Below are 27,745 nucleotides of genomic sequence, written 5' to 3'. Positions count from 1 at the left end.
GCCAGCTCTGTGGCTGTAGCAAGTTCAAACACTGGTTATCTCTTTTGCATCCCTCCTACAATAGGTTTCTGAGAAGCATGCATCAATAACTTAATTAGGCACATTCTTCTCTGGCAGACTATTGTGAATGGTCACCACAATGATTTCTTTTCAATCTTTTATCTAGATTTCACTGGTTTGGTAACTGGTCAGTGCAACTGGTACAACCAACAAGAAAGCAACACAACAACAAATGAAAAGGCATGAACGAAACATGCTGTACTCTGCACAAAACCAGGCATGTTTGAGGCAATAGCATGATTTTTAGTTCTAGAACTACTTAACAGGATTGCTTTTCTGAATAAAACACTAGAAGGCAAGACTGAACACAAAGCCATCACTAGGCTTTGGTCAAGCACCAAAGAAGAAATTTCACTTCTTACATGTTTCAGAGTTATCTTGTTACTGTTGGCTCAGGAACAGTCAGAGATAAAAGGTCAACCTAGGTGCAAAGTGAAAACGGGAACACGCAGCAGAGGCCAGAGGAGCAATGCAAAGACAGCAACTGCAGCAGAAATGCATGAACAATTAATTGACAACCTTTATTTGGAAGTTCAACAATCAGGAGGAAAACACATTGCAATTGTTTTAGCTTTTGAAAGATCCCCAAATAAATTACATAAAAGACTTGTGCAGTTCTAAATATTAAAAAGACCATAAAAAATAATGGTGCTCTCATATGCCAGAATTAATCCTTTTCCATTTCAACTATATTAAAAGTTGCCTGTGCAGGGATTATTTCTATAGCTAGACAGAAAACAATACAGTTTTCAGGTCTTAATGCCTCAGTAAAGATTTACAGGCATAGGCACTTCAGGGCAAAAAGAGATCAAGAGAGATAAGATCCCATGAAAGTCAGATCTCTATATTGACACTCGATCTCTAACTAAACACTACTGTAAATTGCAAAAGGTTTTAAAGTAGGCAACATTATCCCATACCAGTAGAACTGAAAGCGTGCTGTTAGATTACATAGGTTACAGTGGAGTTTAATTTTAATTCAAGACCTTGACGCCCCCACAAGGTTACCAGTGCTTTCTACAGAAGATGTGGTTTTTAGAAACAGAGTATGTTTGTATTGGGCCCATCTTGACATGTTTAAGCCACAGTGATTTTTAATGTCCTCAGTTATTCCTCTTAAGGAATAATGCCAATTATTCCAAAATTAATTTTTTCTTCCTTCATTGTTCCACACTTCTTCCCAGATTTACAGGTGCTGGCATTCAGATAGATAACCACAGAATGAATTCTAGTGTCAATTGCTACCCCTTTCAACACATTCCAGTACAGTATATAATGAAACAACATTAAAGGCTACCAATACTGTGCAGGTTTCTCTTTCTACTGTACCACACCAAACTTCTGATGCATAGTGAGCAAGCACATAGTTATTTTTCAAACTAAGATATGAGTTTGAAGCCTGGCTCAAGTTAAGTATCGGGTTTTTGATAGCTAGGAGACAGCAGACTCACATTTAGGAAGCTCTAGACACATTTTCATTCATGCCAGAAAATGTTTGCTTCTTTTCACGCTGATTGCCATCTGTGCCTTTGGGTCACACTAAGATACTATCTCCCCTTCATCCCAGAACCTCTCTGCTGACAGCACTAAAGCCAGTCATACACTCAGTTAAAATGCAAGTCTTTCTGCTCTGTATCTACTTCCTAATACTTTCATATTGGTTATTACAGCACAGTAAAGTAAAAGAAAGCCATCTTCATTATATTTGCTGTCCAAGTGTTTCCCTATAGAGTAAGAGCCAGGTAGGTATTTTATATCATTAGTATGTAGTCCTGACACACTACATACCCTGCCCTTAATGTGTCAGAGTCCTCAGCTCTAGTCACTCTCTCTGTAGGTATCCACGACAGTCACAGTTACAGACCTGAAATATTATACATAAACAACTCTGTATAGCTCTGCTTCTATTTAGCAAAATTACTCTTTTTCATAACATGCCCTCTAGAATGGGAGGGAAACAGATCTCAGCTTCTGCCAAGAGGATTCTACCCCTTTTATTCTTTTATTTTCTATATTTTTTTTATTCTTATTGCAGATGACAGTCATGTGACCAAAGTACAAGCAGGAAAAATTTACCCATCGGGAGTGTAAATGACATTCTTCAGACTGCTTTGGGTACGGAGAGCTCCCAAAACTGCCTTTGGAAATAGCACAGGCAGCATTTCCACTGATGGGATTAAATGAAATCAGCTGCATTGTGCTGCAGCCATCCAGTTTCCTCTTTGGCTGCAAGTACTGGCATAAACTCTGATAAGCCTCAGATAGTGCTTCATTGAAATCAAAGAACTGAGACAGCTCTGACTTATTAGTATTCAGCAAAACACTGGTGACTGATTTTTAATTTAAGAGAAGAGGGAAAAGGTGATAAAAATCTTATATTTAAGTGTGCTTTCTGTTTACAAGGCTTTATTACTCTTTGATGACAAAGAAACCATTAGGGTCTCCACAAAAACTTCACTGTGTGTTTGTAAAATTAAGTTCTCCTTCCAGTATATGTTATATAATTTATCTAGTTTGGCTTAAAAAGGAAAAAAAATCCCAAACATTTTAATGCCCATGAAAGATGTAGGCAGATTAGTAGGAACTATCCAGTTATATACAGTCTACATAAGAGATCTGGGAAGACCCCTCTGATCATATTCTCCACATCCCATTATGGTTTTGGTTCTTCTGTGGACAATGATATTGTCAGATGGTGTAATTTCTGGATGCAGTCTTTATTTCTATTATAACCCAACCTACCACTTCTGCTCCTAAACCTAACTGCACGGGTTAGGTTTTGGATATTACGCTTACCCTAATCCATACCTCTCAGAATACAGCAGGTAGTGCCCGTGCTTTCCAGCAGTTGGCCTAGTATTTACCTTATGACAGGTACCCCTAGGCTGTATCCCTCTCCCAGGCTGTGATGGGGCTTACTGCGTGCTTGCAGGATGTACTATCATGTACGCACTCGCGACGGTAGTACTGAGAAGAGAGATCAGCATTAGACTTAAAACCCCATAGTGTTCAGTGTACGAGCAGTCTAGTTAGGTGAAAGTTTCAGACAGTCAAGTGATGTAAACTAAAACGGGACACAAAGCAACATATCTCCTACGTCAAATATTGCCATATATTACAGATCACCCTGCATAATCCACTCATATTTGTGACAGGTAAGGAGAAGCAGCAGTCACTAGGGTATCCTTCACAGAACACTCCTGCTATTTACACTCTTTCTCTGACAAATACAAAAAACTGATTATGTGATCAGACATTTCAAATACAAAATAGTACTATACATACCATAGCAAGCACGCTTGGAAAACGCAATAAATAAGAAAACCCTGCTGATACAGTAGGCCTAGAATTGCCTTATGACCAAGAAATGGCTTTCTAAAAGCCTTTAGAAGGTCTGCACAGACTGTGTTCAATACAAAAATAAACAAAACAGATATTAAAATATAACACAGTAAAAATTTTTAAGTAGAGAGGATCCAGTAACAAATACAAGCTGTTCCCCTTCAAGTACACAGGCTGGAAATTGGAGCCATGTCTTTAACCACTTTCTGATTAGACAAATTGTTTTAGTCTACCTGAAACAAAACTTTGCTTGACATGAAATAGTTCAAGGCTTTACTGCTTTCATTTAAATTTGGCAGCTGAATTTATAATCCTCACTGTGAAAACATTAAAGTGTTTTGGTTTAGTTTTTAAATCCAAACTCTCTGTGTACCAGGAGGATAAGGTTAACAGTCAGTCAGTGTCTTTCAGCCATAAATTCTGCTGAGATGACATATCAAACAATTACTCATTTATGGCTGAAATAATGACACCTGTCATTAAAAGGGGTTGATATTCCTCCCTTTTTTCATCTTTGATATGCTTTATCTTGGTACAAATAGTTTTGTTTGTAAATCTAATAATTCAAGATCACCAGAGCCTGTTACCAAAACTTAGAAGTGAGTGTAGGTTTTCCTCATCTGCAACAACGGAGAGACAATAACGATATCATCTGAATCATCTGAGTGAGCTTCATCTGCAGACAGAGAGGGAGTAGGCTGCGATTGCTTCTCACAGGACCTGGCTGAAATAATTACAAAGGAAACAAGGTCATCAATAAACAACATTGATAAAAACAAACCCTTATGGGAAGCGTAATATACTCTGAGCCATTAAGTTTCCAGAATCACCTACAGTTATGATTAACTCTGATCTATATTTTTCTACATATAACTATTCCTCTTCCTCTTTAATGAAACAGCACGCATGGCAAGTATTGCCATAGTGATCACGCATGATTCGTCTTATTGTCTTTAAATCTTTGCAAGTGGTTACACACCACGAAATAAAGCAATTTGATACTGAAGCCATCTCAGGTCATAAAAATAAATATTTATTAGATGGCCAGAAAAGGAAAAATTGACCCAAGAAAGCTTAAGATAAGCAGAAAGGTCACAATGAGAACTTCAGTCAGATATAGATAGCAAAGGGAAATAGAAAAAAAGGGAAGCTCTCAGTGAAGGTCTTTTCATCCTTATAAGATACCAGAAATAATATTCACATGCTGTACTACCTTAATGACAATAAAAAATGGTGACCACACCATGTTTTTGGGCTTAGGTTGGGGTTTTTTTGTTGGGTTTTTTTTCATTTCTTTCTCTTGCTTCTTTGCTGTGTTTCTCGGTGTGTCGTTCTATGCATCTCATCAATTCCAACATTTGAAGAAATGTTCAGGGCATGAACAGATAGAACTATAATGATTCCAGTAAACACTGGAAAATCAGAGGGATAAAATGGATACATATAAGGCCCCTAACATCTGATGAGCAGGAACCAGCAGCTTATATCCCCTCTCCAAGAGATCTATGAACAAAGTGACGACAGCTATTAATACCTTCCAGAACAATATCCTCCCCTCAGCTATTAATACCTCCTAGCACAATATTCTCCCCTCAGCTCCACTTACTTTTCAGTTTCACATACAAGTTCTCTGAAAAGACTATCTCCCAGAGAAGAAAACAAATCAAGATAACCTGTGGGAGGAAGAAGAAACAGACAAGAAGCCATACACTGAGATTTTAACACTGAAATGGAAGGAAACATGGAAGGCACGCAGAGACTGTTACCTGGGGAGAACAATAGACAGGCCACAGGTCATGGTGAGACAAGAGGTTCCTGACACAGAGAAAAAGTCTCCTAGTATGGAAGAGGACGCATACACAGCAACTGGAATGTGGAGTAAAGAAAGGGGAGAGCAACCAGCCCAAAAATAGGAAAAGAGTGACAGAGAGAGAGCCTGTGAACGGAAAGGAGGAATGTAGGGAGGCCATTACATTGGCTTCAACCTACAGAAGCAAAGAAACACGTGACTTTCCAGCTAAGTGAAATTCTTCCCTGCAGTCAGCAAATAACATAGGAGTTTTTCCGGAAGAATTATGTGCCAGTAGTACTGGTAATAAGGATGAGTAAAGAGAACTTCCAGAAGCAGGCAAGTTTAACTAGAAGATGCAACTTCAACAACAACCAGATACTATATATGAAATAGTTTAATATTGTCCAAATCATTCTTGATTATATACTGCTCTTGATGTCTGAGACTTTCTTGTCCTCATCTTCAGTTTAATATATTTCAGTGACTTTCTCTTTGTGCTTGTGAAGGGGTAAGCACTGATTAGAGTTAAGAGTTGTATGTAAATTCATTACAATTTCAAAAAAGCCTCAAATTAACAGTTGTATCCGGAGTGGCTAGTGATATGTAGAGAGAAATGCTGCTCTTCTTCAAGACTGCTGTGCATGTACAGAACATATTCTTCCTTCCTGTCACACCTGACAGAAACAAACAAAATGCTAAGTTTCACAGACTGAATCGTTATTAACTGTTCCATGTCATGGGGAAGCAGTAGAAATGGCTGTACAAGTCTCAAGTACTGTCCACATTCTGAAGACAAGCAAAGCAACATTGAATGCCACATAACTTTTGCTATTTTTTCATAATTTTTTTAAATTAGAAAACACAGATATATCTAACCTGCAGCAAACAATGAATTAAAAGTCTGCAAATGCTTGACCAGGATTATATACATTTATTCTAGCAGATACATAAGGTTCTTTTAAAATACATTTCCATCTTTTCCATTCCTCTCAAAATAATGCCAAAAGGCTAGGGAAATTAAATGACTTACTGCAATATATACTTTCACTTAAAGTGCAAGATCTAGAGGTCATGAAATGCAGGTTTGGACTTGGGACAAATGAAGCAAGAGCTTGTTCAACAGCTGCATGATTTAAAGCTAAAGGAATTTGATGGCTTTAAATCACTCAGCTGTTAAACAAGCTCCTTGTCTCATGTACTTTCCAAGCTGCAGGATGACCAGTGAAATACATTACATCAAAACCCAATTTTGCTTGTGGATTTTTACATCAGTCCTGAGCTAGAAGTGACAGATGTTGGACTTTTAGTTAACTTTAACCTGTTTAAGCTACATGAATTCAAACAGCAAACAACCTGCTATAACCAAACTGATTACTGAGGGGTCATATTTCTTCATGGAGGTGGCATTTACACCAGAACACTCTCCTTCCTTTAGTAGCCTTTTCCCAATTTGTCTTTTGGGAGGGTTTGGTTGAACCCTCCAGTGCACCAGGAGCTAATACTTCACAGAGCTACATAGTGCAAGACAGTCTTTTAGGCAGTTGTGCAGTTAGAGAAGTACATATCTGGTATGCCTCTTCAAGCTAACTACATACAACCTATCCTCATCCCAGATTTTGAAAACATCTCCCATATTTGTAAAGATCAGCAAGTAAAACCTGCTTTGTTCTCAATCTCTGCTTTGTGATGCTCACCAGAAAAGGGACTGCAAGAAAGAAAGTTTGAATACTTATGATCTCCTCTCTATACCCCCTCTGGTATAAATTCTTCCAGAACTTCTTCACTCCTTTGTCATCATAATCTGCAATAAACATTAGTTTTGGAGACTTCATAGCTGGACAGTGACTCTGCTCTATTAGTATTCATACTACAGCATTTATTAGACTAGATTCATCTTACACACTTCTCTGTGTCTTAGAAGCCCTTCTTCAGAAGCACAAAGTTTTGTTGGTTTTTGGTTGGTTGGTTGTTGTTTTTTAAAGAGATTCTGTTTGGGTAGAATTTGTCAACTGATTTACTCTGGGTTTAGACTAAGCATGCCAATAATGACTACTGCAGTACAGCCCAGGCAAAAAAGGATGCTGCAGCATTTTTTCTGAATACTGTAACTTGACATAATTAAAATCACTCATAACTCTAAACACTTTCAGAAGCAAGTACTACCTACTCCTTCACAAATTAGGATACACCTCTAAATATGGACTACAGTAAAGTTTTTTCCTTCACCGAAGGGCAACCTCTGCATTTGCAATCCCTGCAAGTCTGGCTTATTCCTCATCTCGTATCTTTGAGAAACAGCCTCAGCTGCTTACAGCATGCTCTGTTTCTGAGCAAGTCTGCAGAGACTGTCAGCTTTTCAGTAACAAAAAACCCAAATCAGTGTTTCTCAGATCACCCTCAAAGTTGCTCTCTTTTCTCCATCTGGTCCATAAAAGCCTTAAGTACCCCACTCTAGATAGAACTAACTTTTTTCAGTTTGGTTTTAACTCCTTTGAAGGTGCATGTCTAAGGTTGTCTTATTTTCAGCACTGTTACAAGTACTGAGTAGGAAAGTCAAAACATCCTCTTAAAAGCCTCTTTGACTTTTAACTCCCACCTTCTCACAAACAGCAATGAAGGAGTCAAGAAGGAAACCAAATGGCATAAGAGCCATCAAAAAAGACAGATATTATTTTCCCAGTTTGTATTAGAGCAGTACTAGCTGGCCACGCTGTCCAGGACTTTGTTTTTTCTCTTACTGCACCAACTGAAGACTGCTGAAAAAAATGTGACTAAATACACATGGCTCTTTTTACCAGATGTCTGCCCCCTTCAGAAACTAAGTCAGGATGGTGAAAACATTCACAGCTTGTCTATGGCTTTGGTCCCAAAACATAGTGGAAAGTACCATACTACATCAGCTACAGGGCTGGGGGGACTGAAAAGGAAGTAGAGAGGCAATACAGGGGAACACCATGTTCCTTGAACAGTTACGACTCACACCCCAGAGAGAGAACTTCCAAACCACAGTTGTGACAAAAAGGCAAAGCACTGTGAGGAAGCTGGGACTGATACTGTTAAAGCTTTTATTTTTTATGTAAGGGACTGCACTTGCCAGTATAAGCAACAAGTCAACAAATTAAAAGACACGCAGAGTCCAAGTATGCATTTGCACGTGTGTGCACGTGCAGATGTTCTCTATAAAATTGTGTGTGCACCCACTCAAAACACACGTACTTTTGAACATAGAGGGAAATGAGATTACCAGGAACAGATGATGTGAAGATTGAAGGAGGTCTCTGGAGTGCTGCTGAGACTGGTTTCTTCTCTGCAAAGTAAACTGCAGAATCTGTTTTTTCACTTGGTGCACTGGACACAGAGGACCTGCAAAAAATACTGCATTGCATGAGGCACAGAACAGTAATTGCAGTTGTCTTCAGAGGGCATGCTGAAAAGTTTCTTGTGTTGCTAGCCTCCAAGAGACAAAAGCCTATCCCTTGCAGAAGTGAACTAGTATGTTAAAGTGAGATGTAACTCTTCTTGTAACCATGGCAGCCAATACTAAAAACTTTTAGAGCAGTAAACCTTAGAGACAAAGGAAGTATTTTTCAAGACAGAGTCACCATAAAACCTAAATAAGTAAACTAAGCTTGTTTCCTGAGCTAAGTCACTAGATGGTATTCCAGCCCTTCCCTGTTCTTTCTCCACACAACCCTTAACTTCACCATGTCAGGTCTTCAGATTCACTTAATGTAAGTGAAGGTACTAACAATCAGTTTGATAGCAACTGTAATTTCTTTTTCCTCTGAAGAGTAATTATTTTACTTTACTTTTACTTTACTTTTCCTCATTACTATGGAAAAGAGCATGCAACAGGATATGAGAAGACTACTGCCAAAGCAAGAAACCCTTTCAGTTGCACACACTCTGAATTTTCTCACAAGCAAGCTCTCCCTTGCCATTGTTGGAGCAATGGCCTTGGTTTTCTCTGCCAAGCAACCCACACTAAAATTCTATTAAAAAAAGACGACTCCTCTCCTGCAATAAAAACAATTTTGCTACTGCATGTTGCACAAATACCCATTCCTCACTTACCTCTCCTCAAGCAGTACTGTACGTGATAAGTGAGCCCTGAAAATGGACTGGATCAACGTCACAATTTCATCTTTCTCCTTGCAATCAGAAGACAAGCTCAAGGAGTTTGACATGGAAGACATGCAGGAGTTCTGCAAAGCAATCAAATTAAAGAAAGCTGACCTTTTACAGATTGCACAGAAGCCTGAGAGAAGATCTTGCAATCTTACTCCTGATCATGGAAGTGGTAGTAAAGTAAATATTCCCATCTTTTGGTCTGCAGTCTTTAAGGTTCTATAAGAAGGAAATGCAGCAAGAAATGCAAATCTGATCATCACACAAGCTCTGAAGCACCTGTATTCAATTAATGAAAGAGCAGACACCTGCAAGGAAAGTTCATTTATTTTCCAGGAAGACATTTTTTTGAAGTCAGAGGAGCTAAGGCAACCTTCATAATGGATATATCTTCTGCTTGTATCAAGCAAAAGTATTCAGTCCTACTACATTGGGCCAGTTTACTAAGTAAAAGCGCATGTAAAGTGCAACCAGATGGACAAACTGGATGGAGGATTCTGAATTATCTTTAGCCTGCTAAAAGTCTAAAGGATGTTCATATAAGTTGGCAAATAATTTACAGAAACTAAATGTTTAACTGTTAAGGAATTTTTTTCATATTCAGAACTGAAAAATCTGGAGAGAGCTTGACATGACAGAGGACACAACAAGTCTTTGGTTGAGCATGCCACATGCAAGACTCCTTTACTTGTCACTCCAATCAACAATGCTTTCTAAATTCTTGTTTCTGAACTTCAATGACAAAGTTTTATCTATCACTACAATCATACAGCAGGGAACACTTCAGAGCAAGTACAGTTTTCAATAGCACTCCAAATTAAAAGTTAAAGGGTATGTTATTAGCTGATGATAACCAGAAAAAACAAAGAGGAGACCTAGTTACAGTCCATAATGCAGAAGTTATAGCTTTACTTCCAAGAAAAACTGTGAAATAAAGAAGATTGAAAGGGAGACTACGGAATGAGCTCAGTGCCTCTCTGGAATTACGGTGGTGCTGCCAACCAGTGCATTAAAACATCACTGGGTGATTCAGAGAATTAAGTCTGGAAGTACTGTACTTTACACCATAAACTAAATATAATGGGATGCCTGGATACCCATTTGCCCCAACAGTTACCTCGTTGTGAGATTTTGCATCATGCATCCTATTAGTCAGTAACAGTTTCTGTCGAGCTAAATGTCCTCTGAAAGCTGCCTGAAGCATAACAACTGCCTAGCATGGAAAGAAATAAGTAGATGTTAGCTCCTTTGAAAGATAGCAGTTATAAATTAAAGCAAGAGTCCAAGAGGGAAGAGGTAATGGGGAAAATAACTTTTCCCTGTGCAATAAAAACTCTTTGATGTGTTGACATTTTCTTACATTTAAAGGATACACACATGTCCCCATTACTTCACAGGAACTCTGCTGCAATCTAGAGAATCCCCAGCCTATGACAACCCATAGACATACACCTCCATGATTTAAATTCAGTATGGGAGGTGTTCATGATTGATCCTATCAAACGCAGTTAAGTTCTAGATGCCAACACTAGCTTTATTTCACAAACAGAGCAACATGCTCCCATTCCCAGATTAGATTCTGGCTGCTCAGCAGGCTCTGTGATGCTCTGGTGCAATCAGATATCAAGCCAAGTCTGGCAGACCATTGTGGTGATTACACTGAACATGTCTTTCCTTTTAGAGATTTTACTTTTTGGTTTAGATCAACAAAAAGCATCTAGAAGTAAAACAGCATGTTTGCATCACATGGTTGGAATTTTTTCTGATTTCTGAAAGTAGGATTTTTAATATTCTGGAAGAAACAATTGTAAGATGCTGTTTAATCATAACCTTTGTGCAAAACACATGAAAAAGCGACTTTGAAAAAATTGTCAATTTCTTCATAATATTCAGGGACATTTCTTCTTAGCAAAAGCTTTAAATTCCTCCTTCAAATCCTTCTTGTAGTGAAAATGAAAGCATTATTAGAATTACCTAATTTAGAAAATCTTTCCTGTCCGTTGGTATCAAATTTTGTGCAAAATTTTCAGAAGCAAGGTATCAAGGACAGAAAATTTGAGACCAAAAGGAGAACACTTTGAACAAGATATATCAAACAAAACCAGGATGTCAGAAGGAAGGTCATGATCCAGTCTGAAGAACAAACATGATCTTGGGACAACAGTTCATATTACAATAGAACTTCTTTAAAAATAAAAGTATTATTCATTTGTGCTTTGATACAAATTGTCTGACAACCAACAAAACAGTAAAACAAACATACTCACCTCATCCAGAGCAGCAGCTTCTTTCTGAAATGAAAAATGCCTAAGCTAATGCCACAGATACATACACATTTTATCTAATAAAGATTTTTCCAAATTTTTCCCAACAATTAAAACACATAGAAAATACCTGTCCCACCTCCCCCGAAAACTCAAACAACAAACCTAAGGAAAAAAAGCTTTTAATCTTTAAAAGATGTGTGGATAGTTCTTTCGTCTTTAGTTTCCCAAGAAGCAATTATAAGGCTAACCTCACATTGAATGTCATACACCTGGAAAAAGCAGCATTATGTTGCTGCCCATAGAACAAAATGTAAGGTTAACACTTTTTCTCTAGATCATTTTGTTCTAGTTGAGTGTAACTTAATATACGAAACTTCCTGTATTGCCTGGAAGATTTCTTCAAGGGGAGTTTAACTTCTCAGTCATACTCCAAGAGGCAACAGCAGCAGTATTGCTTCAAGCACTGCTATGCTTACTTATTTTCCCTTCTTATCTAGACCCCTCCATTCAGAAACTGGCTATCTCAAAAAAGAAAGAGCAGGATTCTAGGGAGCAAAGTTAAAAGAAACAATAGGATTCTAGGAAGCAGTGGGGAAAACTTGTAAAAAGCAGCGGAAGAGAAGATGGTGGTAAGGAATCATACTGGGAAGCACTGCTGCAGTTCCTGGAGCCTAGTTGATGCTAGAACAAGAGTAAGATTCAGAGGGGGATGTCCTCACTGTTCCCCGGTAGGAGAATTTCACCTTGTTTCGGTACATCTTCCAGTGTCTCTGGATGATTTTGGCTGCTTGTTCCTTCCTGTGATCTTCTCTGCCTTTAAATGTGCAGGGTAGCGAAGACTACAAAGAAGAATCTTTAAGTTAGTACACTAAAGACACTAAAGTTAGAGTTCTGTGAGGGAAACAGGTTACAAATGACTCAGAAAAAATCACCACCAGAGTTGTTAAATGTTAATCTTGCCTGCAGGGCAGAAGGAAGTTAAAGAAAACTCTTAGTTCTAAATACTGCTCATGTTCAAACTCATCTAGATGACTGTTACAGTGAAACACATTCCTGTCCCCATTTTAGCTGTTGGCAGAGCATGGAAATGGAAGGTTTTCATTTACACATACTCCTATTTTTCTATGCATTGCTAAAGCAGTAAGAGCTCCAACAGTGGAACCCACTGCTTTGTTGATCAGAAATGGTTCATATGTTATCAACAGACTGAGAACAAATGTCAGGATATCTATTTTGAAATTCTTCGTACTAATTAGCCAGGGAGCTCGCTACTGTCTCATCCTGGCAAGTGTGGTCCCAGGATCATCTGTTTAAGCTTACTGATGAGTTGGCCATCATATGACACCAACAAGACTGAGAGCTTGTGTAAACTGCCATAACTCTACTCTTCTATCTTGAGGAAGCGGGGGGGGGAGCAGAAACCAAGAATAAAACAAGATTTTCTTCCAGTTATTTCTTCTGAGGTGTGGTTGCATATTCTACCTCTCACGATCTGATCCTTTTGGTCCCTAATGTCATACTAATTGTCATACCTCACTTGCCAAATAAAAGTTAACTGCAATTTTAGAAGAAAAATTTAATTTGTTGGTGTAAAATTATAAGTAGAGGAACAAGAGATTTCACAGACTCTGAAAAAAACTCTTGATTCTGTGAAAAGGAGTTATTTATAACCTAAAAAAACTGAGTTACAGGCTTAAGTTTAGCAAATGGATCATGTTATATTAAAAATGACAACCTACTATTAAAATGAAAAATTGGTAGGAACTTAGTGATAATTACAAATAATGGGAACATTTCAATAAATGGGTGGTTACTGGCCAAGAATATATATAGTCTGCAGAGGAAAGAAGGAGCTGTTTGTTGGCTGTTTTTAAAGGCTCAAGTTATTTGGTATTCAAAACATCATCTAGCATCCATCAGCCTATAACACACACACACAAAAAAAATAATCTAAAGAATTGTACGGTATATCAAAACCCAGCACCCTCTCCAGCTAATCGACATTTTTATTCATATTTTTTACTACCTGTATTTCAGAGCCTATTTATTTTCAAGTACAAATGATCAAAATACCCAGTAATAGTTTTCAACTAGTTTTTTGGGAAATGAGATTAACATAACCACACTGCATCTGAAAGCATGTCTGTCAGTGCCTATTCATCTCTACTGGCCAGTTATAACATTTGGCAGAGGGATGGAAGACTGCAAAGATATCAAGTGCAGTCATATTTCACGGATAAAACCCCAACTGATTACAGAGCCTCTCTGAAAAGACACAACTAGCAGCTACTTGGACTATCAGCTCAACTTGCTATATATCAGTTAGAAACCCACCACCACATAAAACCCCATGTGTCTGTACCTTATTAAGCTTTTCCATTGCCTCTTCTGCCATTTGTCTCTTCTCTTCCTCCAATTGTGACTCCAGTTTCCCTACCTTCTGAGTCAAGTTCTGGATCTCCTCACTGTGGTTGGAAAAGCAAACATATTTATAGCTAGAAGTCTTCTGTTGTTCTCACTTTGAAAATACTAACCCATTTCATAAGAATTGGTTGCTTTGCCTTTTTTAAGGCCAAAGTGTGAAACTGCTCACGGTAATATGCTACATATTCTCCTAGTAACAGACACGTAACATCAATTCTAAAGTTTTGATAGCACAGCCTGACATTAAAATTAAAGTCACAAGGTTACAATGGTACCCTTGATGCTATTAATAATGCATCTAGATCTGCTACAGTTTCATATTTGCCAAAGTCCTTTCTTACAAAGTAATAATGAAATCAGGTTTTTTGCCACACGTGCACAGGATTATTATAAAGTTATACAGCGTACATGAAGTAAATGGAATGACATATCGGCAATGGTCTAGAAGCATAGGCTAAGGTAAGGTAAAGATACTACAGTTTTTTCTCAGAAAGAGAAAAAAAAAGTCTGAACCCAACATGGCAGCTTTCTTTTTCCATTTATCTTAGCAGCTTTTATTATAATTTAATTCTTATTTTTACTATACTACTTAGTCTTCCACTTCCTCTAAAAGCACTCTATAGAATTCTTCCCCTAGTAACTTATTCTATCCCTCCAAAACAGTTCTACTTATATGAATTTCCACCTTCCTGCAGTTCAGATGAACTCCTATGGACTTCGATACAGTTCAAAAGAGAATCTAACAGGTATTTTCTTTGTTCAGAAAGGATTTACTAATACAAAACTTGACACCTGAAAGTCTGCTCTTCTGTACTGTTTTCTTCCATCTTACTCTGCCACTTCTGTAGCTCCAGCTCCAGTTCAACCTTTGCCTGCAGTAACTGCTTGATATCTGATCTACAAAAGGTACAAAGAAATCTAAGCAATACTCAACACATTTACACTTCCAACATAGTAGTTATTTTTTGTTTAAACATCTGAAGAAAATAGGTTTTCTTAAATTTGTAAAGTAACTAAATGTTTAGGTTTTCCTTTTAAATCAAACAAAATGCAAACATACACTGTTCAGAAGCAAAAGGCCTCTTCACATGCTCTCACTACACATTTCTGCTCACAGTTGACACTGGAGACAGTGTCTTATCAACAATACATAGCTGTGTGCACATCTCTGCTCATGATCAGATTAACCTGTCTGCCCTTATGCACTGACCCACCAAACAAGTCCAAGCAACACAAACTGCAAATCAATTGCTTACGGGGGAGAAAAGAAGTCACAGTGCCTCATATGGCAGAAGGCAGGCTTAAAAAGAGAAAGTGATAGACCAGACAGATTTTTTTTCAGCAAAATACTTCCAAGAAGTGCTGCATAACATGACATACAACCCTTCAAAGGGTTTTCAGTGTGGCTGGCAAAAAAACCCCATGCCTTGAGAAATGTGTTAAAAACAAGCAACTCATTTTTCATCCTCTCACTGACTTTTTTTCTGCAATGTAATTTTACAACGCCTAGTAGGACTAGAAGAGGTTTTTTGAAATAAAAGCTGAGGAGACAATCAAAATTAGTTTTCTTGCTGAAAACAGGAAGGACTTTTCTTTTGTAACATGACAAGAAAAAATTAAATAATCCACACCTACAAAAGAACATCATCTCAGACAAAAGTCACACTTACTCTTTACTGAGCAGGAGGTTTTGAAGTGCCTTCCTATCACTCTTCAGTTTCTTCACTAGCCCTTGGAGATGATGACATTCCTCAGCATGGTCTAACCGTTGAGAGGCTGGATGATCCAGGTCTACAGAAGGCGAAGATGACATGGCAAGTACCTGTGATGACTCACTATCTGCTGATGACACGCTGGCATTCTCCATGGCATGTATTTTCTAAACAGGATAAATTTACACAAAAAAATACAAAAGAAAAAAGAAGAAAATCAAATCTAGCATAAAATTATTTTATTTAGGCCATGAGAAAAGATCAAATGAAAGTTGATTCTAAAACATGCATCTATATGCAACAAATATAAGAAAAGAAAAAAGGGAGGAAAGGTACATGGTACAGACATCAGTTTACATGTACGAGCCAGAATGCACAACACCGACATATTGAAAGACTACATGCCATGAGCACAAGCCCATGGTTCTGCATTTTCTGCTTCAAGACGGGGAAGATGGCCCAAGGATTATGATCACTTACTTTTTCTAGTTCTGAAATCCGCCTCACCAGCCTCTGTCTGCTCCACTCACTGTAATCTAAATACAACAACAAAGCTTTAAACATGAAACTAATCAGTGAGTCAACATTGTTCTTGCTTTTTGAAACTTCTGTCCATATAGAAAGACCATCTAAAGAGCTCTGAACCCCAACTTTAAATATGCAGCAATGAAAAAATGAGAATGGTCTTAAAATATTCGACTTCCACACCAATTAACTCAAATCAATATAAATCATTCACATTCATCAATTTTCAACAACTGAAAAACAGTTTTCCAGTGAAACATTAAAATCTTCAAGTGATTCCAGTCCAGAATTCTCAGGGATAATATTCAAAAAAAACTCAGGTCTGACTGGAGCAGCACATCCAGAAGTCAGAGACTCCTGTAGAAACTTCTTGTTTGCCCCTCCTGAATCTTCACCTTTGTAATAACTCCCTTATTTCTACTATTGTAGGGTCCTGCTCTCAAAACAATCTTTCAAATGTAGCTAAAACCCTTGCCCCACGCTCACCAACTTTTCAGCACGTACTTCTTGTTTTATTGGAAGGAGGAGAACTGCTCAGTACATGACCAAGATCTTCTTTCAGCCTCTGATTCTCATCTTGCAATTCCTTGACATTCCTAGATAATCTCAGGACAGCAGCATTCAGTGCCTTTAGTTGGTTTTGGGTATCTCTACCCTCTGTACTTGGAAACAGGGTCAAAACCAGAAAGTTAACTTAAAAGCAGAGAACAAAGCAGCAGCATTGAAGAGAGCTCAACAGCCTTACTATTCTAGTCAGCTGGCTAACTATCTCAGCTCCCCCCAAAAGCACTTCTCAACATTTTTGCACTTGAGAATTACCTATTCTTTTAGGTAAAAACACGCAAAGACCATCTTGCTCAACACTTTCACAATTGTTTTAATTTGCATCAAAGAAAAATGATACTTTGCAACTGTGAAAGTTTATTATTTTTACTTCCTCCCCCACTCTGTTTCATTAACACACAAACAAGGGTCCTTGTATGAGTTTTACTTATGTGGTTTTCTATTTGTTTTGTTAACCAACCTTATAAGGCTTTATCAGAGCTCTATTGACCACTGATTTAAAAACACTTACCTTCAGCCAATTGGGAGACTTCTCCAGAAAACTGCTCAGTACAGAAAGCGAACCTGCGTGTTCTGAATTGCCTTCTTTCACTTAAACAGATTGAGACTGGGAGAGAGGGCTATACATAGATGGAACCACTTTCAAACAAATCCAACACACATGCATATTTTCAGATAACTGTGAATGCTGCTCTAATAAGTAAAAGAAACTATTCCTGCGAAAGTAAACCCAGAGAAATTTCTTTCTTCATTTGAGATGTTTCAATCAGAGACATTTTTGAACAGATTTGAAGAATACAGCTAACATTGATGTGATGGGAATTAAAGGCATCAGAAAAGGGAAAGCCTGCTACGTGTTAAAACTGTTTTAAATATATTACAGTGATTTTGCCTTTTTATTTTTTCTTATAAAAAGGGGAAGAAATTTCAGCTTCCAGATGCGCTAAGTTGTAAAGCTGGTTCACAAAACAGATTTCTAGTGAGATGAAATACTTGTTCTTTATGGTATGAGAAAATTCTTAGAAACTTACTTCTGGAAACAAAGGTCTGAAGGAACTGATGGACCTACTTTTTGACAAATGCTACTGCCAATAGTAATCACAGAACAATTTGTGAAGGAATCTTACACCCCATCCACTGGAATAATTACAAGGTAAAGGGAGAGACAGTCTAAAATCAACAAATCAGAGTGAAAAGCTGAATCAAATCTACCTTTTGGAGATTAAAAGGAAATGAAGCCATAAAAACAAATAAATAAGGCTGTCCATATATCACAGATGACTATTCATACAGCTGTCCCAGCAGGAGGGGGCGGCAGGGAAAAAAGCAAAAAACAAAGCACAACAGACAACCAAAAATGGGAAGTGACAGAAATTATAGAAATCATAACCATATCATGGAGTGTCATTATTTTAGGCTCATCAAAACGTAAATGAAAGAACTGCAGATCATTCTGAGGATATGAAAGGTTGCCTAGTTTCTAGCTTCAATTGGATACTACAGCTTCACACATAAATAATCGTGTCTCAGAATTAATGCTGAAAAAAAGGAGTTAAATGCCATTCACTTCAGCCAGAAATAACGTAGACAAGTATCATGAAAGAAACACTATTGTACAACTCTATGTGCCAGAGTCCTGACCTTCAACATCATTTATTATTTCTGTGCTCAGCCTCTCAAGTAGAGACTGAGTCAGATAATAGAAAGAGACTGCCCTGACCACTGCTTTTTGAAGCTATGAATAGATGAGGACAAGAAAGAGACCTGATGACTTATTTTCACCTGTAAATAAATCAGGTGTGATGGCTTACAGCCTCAAGAGGCTAGCCACTGCATGCCTGAGCTAACAGATATTTTTTTTTTAAAACAGTGACAAAACAAATTGTAGTTTTCAACCCACAAGACAGTGGGTTAGGGAATCACAAGCAGTATATATAAAGACCCATAAAAAGTTCTCACGTCTTTCTGTCAATCTAAATAATTACACACAAAAAAGTACAGCTGCCTGTACTTAACACTAGGAGGGCAGGCATATTTTTAAGTGGTGTGGTTACATTTTCCTATCCAACAAGATTCTATTAGCCTCTTCTCAGCTCAAATAACACTCACTTGCATAGATGCTTTTGATTTTCTCTCTTATTGGAGCTTTGTCTTTGTGCTTTGATTTTTATTTCCTCTATAGACTCTTTACCCTTACCACCATGTAGACACCCACACATTAGTGACAAGCACTAGTACAAGCTTCTCTGCCAGCGTCTTACTAGTACCACTCATGGAGATCTCACAAAAGCTACCCTGATGTGCAGGTTGCCTCCCTGTACCACAGGAAAATAATGTTTACACCAAAATACCTTCTTTGCAGCATACACCCCAGAGCAAGATGCGGAACTGACTCAAGAGTAAAATGTCAATATCTAGTAGTTTGCTTCAATCACCACTGATGTCAGAATAGGTGTGATTATGGGGGAAGATGGATTTTATGTAATGGAGACAAATTTTCAGAGCTTTCATGTCCTCTTTAAATAGCTCTAATATTTTTTCCACATCCACAAAATGATCTATCTACATGAAAAAGAAGTGTGACTAAGACATATCCCAAAACTGTGAAGCCAACCAAAGCAGTACCAAAAAGCAAATCCAGCAACCTAAATAAGAAAACAAACTCTTCCCACGTAGTAGTTTTCCATCAGTTAAAGTAGTACATGAGTGATACATCAAACACATATATGTAAACAGTGCCTCAAAAAATTTAAACATACTTTTTCCTCATAGTCTCAGACTTTGCCAGGAGGAGTTGGAGACGATGGACCTGTGAAACATGAAATGTAGTTTACATTAAGGAGCTAGCTGTGGAAGCTGACACTGCTACTGCAACACATTTTTCCATTAAGTGAAAATCAGAACTTCAGGTAGCAGCAGAGGCAATGATGCCATTGCTGAAAATCTGGCTGCTGTTATATTGACTTTAATCTAGATAGTACACGTACGGAGGTACACTAATTTCCCCTTTTTGGTTAACACACTCAACTTATTGAAGAAGAAAGGTTTTTCAGTACATGTACCTGGAGCTATGAGAATATCTATGAAAATCTGATTCCAACTGTAGAGCAGCTAAGCTCTACAAAAGCTACCTAAAACATTCCATTAATACTTTGACAACTGAACAACTTCCTCTCCTGTATGCACATTGAAGGATCTGCCAGACATACCTCTTCATAGTAGGTTTCCATAGCTGTCCTCATTTCTTCCAAATTAGTGGTCTTCATGTCTGCCTGGAATTTGCTGAAAATAGAATAATTCAAAATAAAACCCAGTCAGACCAGCAAAGATGCTGCAATACCTTTTGGTTTACAATTTCAGGATGAATGGTTTATAATTGCCAGTATGTTCTCAGGGTTCGTTAAAACTTAAAGAACAGATGAAAAATAACACGTATTTCAAATTCCCTTTATTATCTCATCCAATACAAGCCTCTACCTCCACCAAAGTCATACTTAATAGTGTTGTCTTTCTCCTTGCACTGTTGTTCGAGCTTGAGAATCTTCTGCTTTAGTCCACTAACCACCTACAGAAAGAAAAAAGAGCTCATGAGTCCTAGAATAATCCATCTCTTCACAGAAATTCTATTTCTCCATAGTCTTGCCCTGTCTTTATAAGTTGTAAATAATCAGATATACTTATTCCTACGTACTACAGTACTTAGTAAATCATATGCATGTCTGCTACCCTGTGATGAAGAGAACACTAATGAAATCAGATCCCTAGCTTGTATCTGTGGTAACACAGCCAACTTCATAATATTTATACACAATCATTAAATAAAAACAACTCTTCCCCATTACCCTGCTAAATTAAATCCGTTAAATAATAGGGAGAATGCTCCCTAAACAGATACAAGACAATGACAAAGGTGGCTCCCTGAAATAATAATTCCAGATCTTTGTTACTGGTTTCTTATCTGACTATAAAGGTAATGGTTACATGATTCCCTAATTGCTTATTCTTTCTTACTAAAATGTTGTTAATCAGTAGTGTTTCAGCTTGGCAAGAGGAAAAAACGAGAAGTGAAAGCAAAAAGGTAATGAAGAAACTATTACCCATCCATTAGAAGTCTTTTCTGACAAAGTTCGTGCCAGCTCAGAGCCCTGCAAGGTAAGACAGATAGTGACCAATCTTGCTACTTTATTTTACTTCCAGCTCTTTCCACAGAATTTCCTAACCTAATCAACTCCAGTCATTTCACAGTCCAACAGCTTAGGTTTGGAATGCCTATTGTTGTTTTATATTAGCACACTTCTTCCAAGATGTACATCTGTACACAGAAAGTGACAGCCACAAGGAATTCAGTGAAATTCAGGTCTTCTAACTACGAGCCTTAATGCTTCTCAGCCTTGTGGATCTGACAATAAGGCTCATCTTTGTCTTCCTGGTTCAGGTCTCAGGACTACATGCATCGGTCACCATGCAAGAGGTCAACTCCCTTCTACTTTCCTGAAAAATATTCAGAAAGCAGGCCCCTAAACCGACAGCATTTAATTTTACCTTCAGAAATCAAAAGTATCTTTGCTAAATAAATTTATCTGCACAGTATGGCATGATGTCCCTTTGAACTGAGCAGAGATACACAAAACCAGAAATCAAGCTCATCATTCCTAGAGGCCAACACGCTACAGACTCCTGAAATCTAGGGAGACAAGAAGAGGGTCACTCTGCTCAGCACTCTTTTGCCCCACAGGTATCCCCTAAGAAACAGTCACCTTGGAAGGATCCAACAGTTGTTCAATCTGTTTATCCTTTCGATTATTCTCTTCTTCTAGTCGACGGAGCTTAGTTTTCATTCGATCTCGCTCATTTTTCTGAGCTTGTATTGTCTAAAAGAGGGAAGAAAAAATTGTAAGCACATTTCAGAAACAGAAAGACGTGAAACACATTTTGATGTCAATAACAATCCAATTACGATGGTGAGGATGAAGTGAAAGGAAAAAAAGAAAACAAACAGAAGAGAGACCATCACACCAGACCAGGGCTCACAGATAAGAGAGGTGACAGGGCAAAGATAAAAGGAAAAGGTTTAACAGAAAGGCAACCTTATACAAATGATCTACAACAGCAAAGACATTTGTCTATAGGTATCCCTAGTGTTCCACATGCCCAGTCTTCATCTTTCATACACTGCACTAAACTTAACTGACAAATTGTTAAAATGTGATGGGTAACAGCCAGGAAGCGGAGGGGAAAAAATAAAATAAAGGAGATGGGGACAAGAAACCAAATACAATGAACCTTTCCAGTGTCCAGCTAGGGCCATGGCTGGGGTTCAGGACTGGGTATACTTCAAGGCTTCCACATCCAGTACTCAGAAGTATCTATCACACCATAAGAACAATGAAATTGCCTTAGACACAAGTTTAGTTTAGCCTTACAAATGCAGAAACCGAAGTATTCTGAACCAATAAGGCCTGGACATCTACAGTTGGCTGAAGCGATGCTATGACTTTCTATGTAAGTTTCAGAGAGACTGTACCTTTTTCAGTTCTATAATTTCATCATACATATCTTCTTTTTCCTTGTAGTCAGGAGTTCCAGGAATATAGCCTACACAAAAAGGTACATAACATAAGCAGATCCCAAAAGAGGTATTTTTAACTAACCAGAACCTCTATAGTTAAAGGAAAATACCTAGAACAGCACCAAACTGAAACTACACTCTTTTTTCTCTTCAGAAGAAAAATCAGCAAGGAAATGAATTTTAGAAATGAACGTGAAATGGAAATGTTGCTGTATGAATCTTCTGCCAGATTTTCAGCAGATTTCTCTTATCTCTATTAAAATAGTCATCCCAAGAAAGATATACTCCACAGAAGACTGCAGTTCTCTCATCTCAACAAATCAATTATTTATAAAAATATCTCTAAAAGATGTCCAGAACACATTTTTCTCTTTATGCTTAACATGTAAAAGTCTACTACCTTTTAAAGTTGCCAGAAAATGTGTATTACCAGTAACAGTACAGTTGTCATTTTATATGGAAGTAGGATTTTTAAGTTTACAGTTCTCCTTTAAGAAAAGCAGGATAAAAGTTTTAAATTTTGCTCTTCTCGTAAAACTCTATTGATTTTAATATCACAAGCACATGATAAAACACTTTCTAGAGAAGCAAAAGAAGCCAATTACATAGAATTTCAGGCACGCAGATGGTTTCTATCAATGGTTCCTAAACTATGTTTTGCAAAGTCACAATAAATTGTCTACAGCTGGCCCATTGAACCGTATTATATTTGCAATGTTTTCAGCTGCAAATGCATGGCAATTTGCAAAAAGTTCTGAAAGCTAATAGTGATTCATTGCTAAAAAAAATTTGGAAATCCCTGTCTTATCCAATTTAGAAATCTCAAAAAGTACCTCATGAATCACATTTTGACATATATATTTTAATACCGGCTAAACTTAAATGGCTCTTCGGTTACTAAAGCTAAGATCCTCAGCAATGTGTGTTTTTACACAGAAAAAAGATCATTAACTTTTATCTTCCACACTATTGCATAATTTACCATTACTAGAAGAACGAGAATGTTTTGGCTTCTTCATTCCTAGAGCTTCTTTCAAGTATTCTGGAGTGCTACTAGAAATGTTAGTTCGCATATGCCCCATGTCAACATCTGATTTCAGAGGATGGCTCATTCCTGCCAACAAAAATGGAAAAAAAACTGCAAAAATCAGGGATAATTGTGAATTAACTTCGTGGATTTATTCTGAGCAAATGCAACATAGAAAGCTCCAGATGCTGTTAATTATTCCCTGTATAAACTCCAATGCTCAAGATCAGATAATTCCAACCACCCAAATAAACAACAGTGAAATGACTTCCTATGTAGCCTATAGTCAAATACAATCTATTTTTTAAGAGTTTATATGTTAAGCTGAATTTTATCTATATATGCAGATAAAGTTTCTATACTAATACCTTGTTTCAGTGATCCCAACCACATCTTCCTTGGGTTTTTTACAGCTGCACTCTCAAGACGTGCACTGTCTGTTCCCTGAAGAGACCGACAAACTGCAGATTTTTTAGGATACCATTGTATGCTAGAGCTGTATGGAGACTCTACGACAAAAGAAAATATCTCAGTGTTGCCTTAAAAAGCTCAAGGTCACAAAAATTTTCTGTCTTGTGCTTCAAGGTTCCTAGACACAGTCCTATTTCTTACAAAACCAGAATTTAACTATATACTACAAATGGCTCATACAGAGCAATGGGACATTCACCTAAAAACAACAACAAAAAATCACAACAAAGCAAAAATTCAGTTCCAAAAAATGAAAAGGCTTAGAAAGAGGCATAACGACAGTAATATGACTCAACACATGTAGAAATATTTACACCTACAGTTTGGACAGGCATCCTTAAGATACCCGAGTGTCTGAATTCATACATTAAATTGACCCTTCAATGAATGTATACACAAACGTCCTATCACTGAGAAAAATATGTCTGGCTAAAACAGAAGTAACTCTGTTGTTACTAATCCACCAGCAATTTTCTTGTAGTAACTGAAGAACAGAATCGGTCTGATACAACTGCTGGGGAGCCCCCCACATTACTGCTTCAGGTATGGCAGTCAGGGTCAAATACTGACATCAGTTCCACTTCAAATTATTAATATAGATATGCACTATATGGGCTCACTAGTCAGTCTTCAAATTACCACGAGAAGTATATACAGTGCGAACTGATGTCACAAACAAAATAGTTGAGATTCAACAGTTAGTTTAAATTCCATGATTTAGGCAAGCAAAGGGATTTTAGGAAAAGAAAGATAGATGTACACCTATTAGAAAAGTATGCCTCTTCCTCAACCTAAACCAATATTTTTAGGTACAGCATCATTTGATTTATTAGAAACAAAACAAAGTAACAACAATCAGCAACACTTTGAGGTAAATGCCATCTTTGAAATATTCACTGGAAGTATAAAAAGCAAGATAAATGGAGAAGTACAGTAAGAAACAAACCCCAGAAAAAAAGGACAAAACCTCACATTAAAACTACAGATCTAATAATAACATTGTACTTCTAAGGTCACGTAACAAAAAGCACAAAAACCCCCACCCAACAAATGAAACCGAAAACTGCTTATTCTACAAATACAGATATCTACTGGATGGTAGGTAACTCCAGTAATTCTAGATTCTTTCTACCCAGCAAGTATCATCATTTCTCCAAAGAGACAAAGAGAAAAAGAAATTCAGAATGGTTGCCAGTAGAAGGGATAACACAAGAAGAAAATAGTTTATGCTGGAGATTCAAGAATTACATCTATAATAAACTTCATATATTTAGCCTATAAAAGTCTCACTTCAGAGGTTACAGAACAAATCTCAGATAGGCATGCTCTGCATATATCAGTGAATAACTCTAAAGAGAATAATAAGATGTTCTTTCAAGTAAATCTTCCAGTTTCTACATCCCACAAATCTGTCTTGTTCTGCAATAACGGAAGCAGAAGAAAAAATTTTGGAACACTTACTTGGTGACTTTGGAGGCTTATGAAAAATTTTCTTCTTTAACTTCTGGAAGAGAAAAAGAATTTTTAATGTATTTAAAATACTCTTCAAGGATTTCAGCATATAATTTCAAAATTGCCTTCAATCTCCATTTTGTATGAAGATCATTTGTTCTAATAACATAAAATCTTCAGTGTAGAAAAGAAAACCAGCAGCATTCCCTACATGCAGATTTGACCACAGCAACGGTCACCAGAATTAATGTGGTGTCTATTGAAGTTTTATGCTACAAAGCAGTCTGTTCATGCTCGGAACACTAAGACCTTCCCCATCAGTATTAAATACGAGTAGCAGCAAATTCAAGATGATCACAGAGTAGAGGCTGATCTGCAGAACCATTTCACTAAAGGAAAGCCTTACTCAATTCCATTAAAACTCTGTAGAAGGATTACTTGGGCCCGTAACTTGGTAGAACAGCAAAATGAAGCCAATCACCATTTGCAGCCCCCAGTGCTGAGAATTCAGAAGTCAGAATTACATTAGGTTTAGGAAGTTTTTGAATCAAACTACGTCGCAATAACGTTGTTAGCTTTCCTCTCTGAAGGGCGTCTTACCAACCAGGAGTTACAAGGATGTAGTATGTGTAAGAACATGCTGAGAGGCCTTTCAAGGCATTCCTCCACAGTGCGCCATTACTAAATCTCACCATTTCTGTATCTGATCCACAGGTTATTGCAGACAGGCTGTCATCTCCCTAGGAAATAGAGACATTAACAATGACATTCGCTACCAAATAATTGGTTAGAATACACATCCAAAAGATCTTATATCCTTTTACTATCACAACAAAGTTGCAATAAATTCAAATGGTAAGTATGTCACCAGTACTGCAAAACAACAGCATCATTTGCTTTAACACAAACATTCTGTATGTTCCAGTGCAAGTCACTTCAGATTCAAGTCACTTACGCACTTCAGTGCGCAGCACTACAATACCTGAAGCTTCAGGTGCCCCATCTTCCACGATGCTGATTCGGCATGAATTTCTCCACCAGCAAGAGTTAAGCAGCAACTCACCCACCTGTCCCTTCCTCACTCAGCTGTTCCTACCCTTCCTATGCTATGGGAATGTCCAGTAAACGCGACCCGAGGAGTGATCAGGCTGAGGAAAAACCCCAAACCAAGGAACCAAAGGTGGTTCATTTTTCCTCAGATTGAGAAGTGGGGAAACTTGTCAGTTCACACGTAAGCCTATCCACAGTAGAAGGAAAATTTCCACTTTGCTTTCCAATTATCTGAATGTAAACTGCCCTTGCATGAAGAACATTTTCACTTTGCTGCTGACTCCATGGTGTTTAACCATTCTTGCTTTGGGCAGATGCTGATCTATGTCTGTAAGGGGTGTGTGCGTCTGTATGTGTGTAGTATTTTTGAGAACCCTAGCTGACATAACAGGAGCTGGGATTGACAACAGAGCAGGTAAAACGGCTTTCTGTGCTGTGTTTTGTGTGAGATCAAGCAGGTATACCTCTCAGACACCATGCCATATAGTTTTTAATTTCCTGAGGCAATCTTCTTTGCAGCACACTGATTACCTTTGTTATTTTAAGGCCTTTTGATCACTCTGGGAGATCTCCCTATATAACTGCAGCTATCGCATCAGGAATCAGAAAACATGGAAGGTGCCCAGCTCAACAGGAGATGGTAAACAAGAAAACATTCACCATGACATAAATGTGCAGTAAGAAAAACACTGCTGTCCTTAGAAACCTTCACAGTCCCTTTGCTCTTGCGCAAGAGGCCCAACAAGAGCCACCTACGACAGACAACAAGGGAACAGGGTGGCTGCCAGCAAAGGGCCCCAAAACCTCCCTCCGGCTGCCGAGGGCGGGGGAGGTGAGCGGCAACAGCCCCGCTGTGCTACCGGCCAGCCGGGGAGACACGGGCAGGACCCAGCGCCCCGCGGGTCAGTGCAGACGGAGCCATCCTCCTCCCGCTCCTCGCCAGGCTTCGCCCCGGCCCCGCGGGCAGGCGGCAGCGTTTCCCAGGCCGGGTCCAGGGCCTCCTCCTTCTCCTCCCCGTCGCCCCCTCCTTACCAGCTCCCCCTCCGCGGCCACCTCGCCGGCCCCCCGGGCCATGGCGGGAAGGCCTCAGCGCTCGGCAGGGCGGCGGGGGCCCCCGGGGGCCATGGCGCCCGGCTCCGGGCAGGGGGCGGCCTGGGCTGTGGCGGCCCGCCCCGCGCGGCACTTCCGGGCTGCGGAAACCATGGCAACCAGCCGCGCGGTTGCGGAGCGAGCGGCAGCGCCACCCGGCGGGCGGAGGCGGCCACGCATGCGCAGAACGGCCGGGGGGGGGAGGGCGCCGCGCCACCGCCTACGGGCGGAGCCGGGCGGGCCGAGGCCTCGCTGCGCGACGCGGCTGCCACC

The 27,745-nt window shown here is 38.6% G+C and overlaps 1 protein-coding gene across 8 annotated transcripts; it reads right to left on the bottom strand.

Annotated features, from left to right (window-relative positions):
• Positions 1-556: 556 nt before the first annotated feature.
• On the bottom strand, positions 557-27,608 carry IQCE (IQ motif containing E). Of its 8 annotated transcripts, XM_037382422.1 has the most exons (24): positions 27,416-27,608; positions 26,026-26,073; positions 25,343-25,385; positions 23,779-23,919; positions 23,366-23,521; positions 22,339-22,409; positions 21,572-21,685; positions 20,912-20,959; positions 20,309-20,379; positions 20,024-20,096; positions 19,574-19,623; positions 16,755-16,912; positions 16,206-16,261; positions 15,684-15,892; positions 14,806-14,910; positions 13,952-14,054; positions 12,333-12,428; positions 11,590-11,613; positions 10,440-10,535; positions 9,269-9,399; positions 8,439-8,557; positions 6,889-6,995; positions 3,990-4,126; positions 557-3,027 (listed from the first exon to the last, which is right to left on the bottom strand). In XM_037382422.1, exons 1-23 carry the CDS (start codon positions 27,455-27,457, stop codon positions 4,019-4,021), a joined length of 2,169 nt encoding a protein of 722 aa, XP_037238319.1. In that variant the 5' UTR covers positions 27,458-27,608; the 3' UTR covers positions 557-3,027; positions 3,990-4,018. The 8 variants fall into 8 exon arrangements, with proteins under 8 accessions (XP_037238319.1, XP_037238318.1, XP_037238323.1 ...); XM_037382421.1 differs by having other exon boundaries at positions 557-4,126; XM_037382426.1 differs by lacking the exon at positions 6,889-6,995 and having other exon boundaries at positions 27,416-27,605.
• Between the last annotated feature and the right edge of the window lie 137 nt (positions 27,609-27,745).

The sequence above is a fragment of the Falco rusticolus genome, chromosome 4 (genome assembly GCF_015220075.1).
Source record: "Falco rusticolus isolate bFalRus1 chromosome 4, bFalRus1.pri, whole genome shotgun sequence".
Taxonomy (NCBI): domain Eukaryota; kingdom Metazoa; phylum Chordata; class Aves; order Falconiformes; family Falconidae; genus Falco; species Falco rusticolus.
The sequence above is the reverse complement of the archived record's forward strand: the minus strand, read 5'-3'. Positions and strand labels throughout refer to the sequence as shown.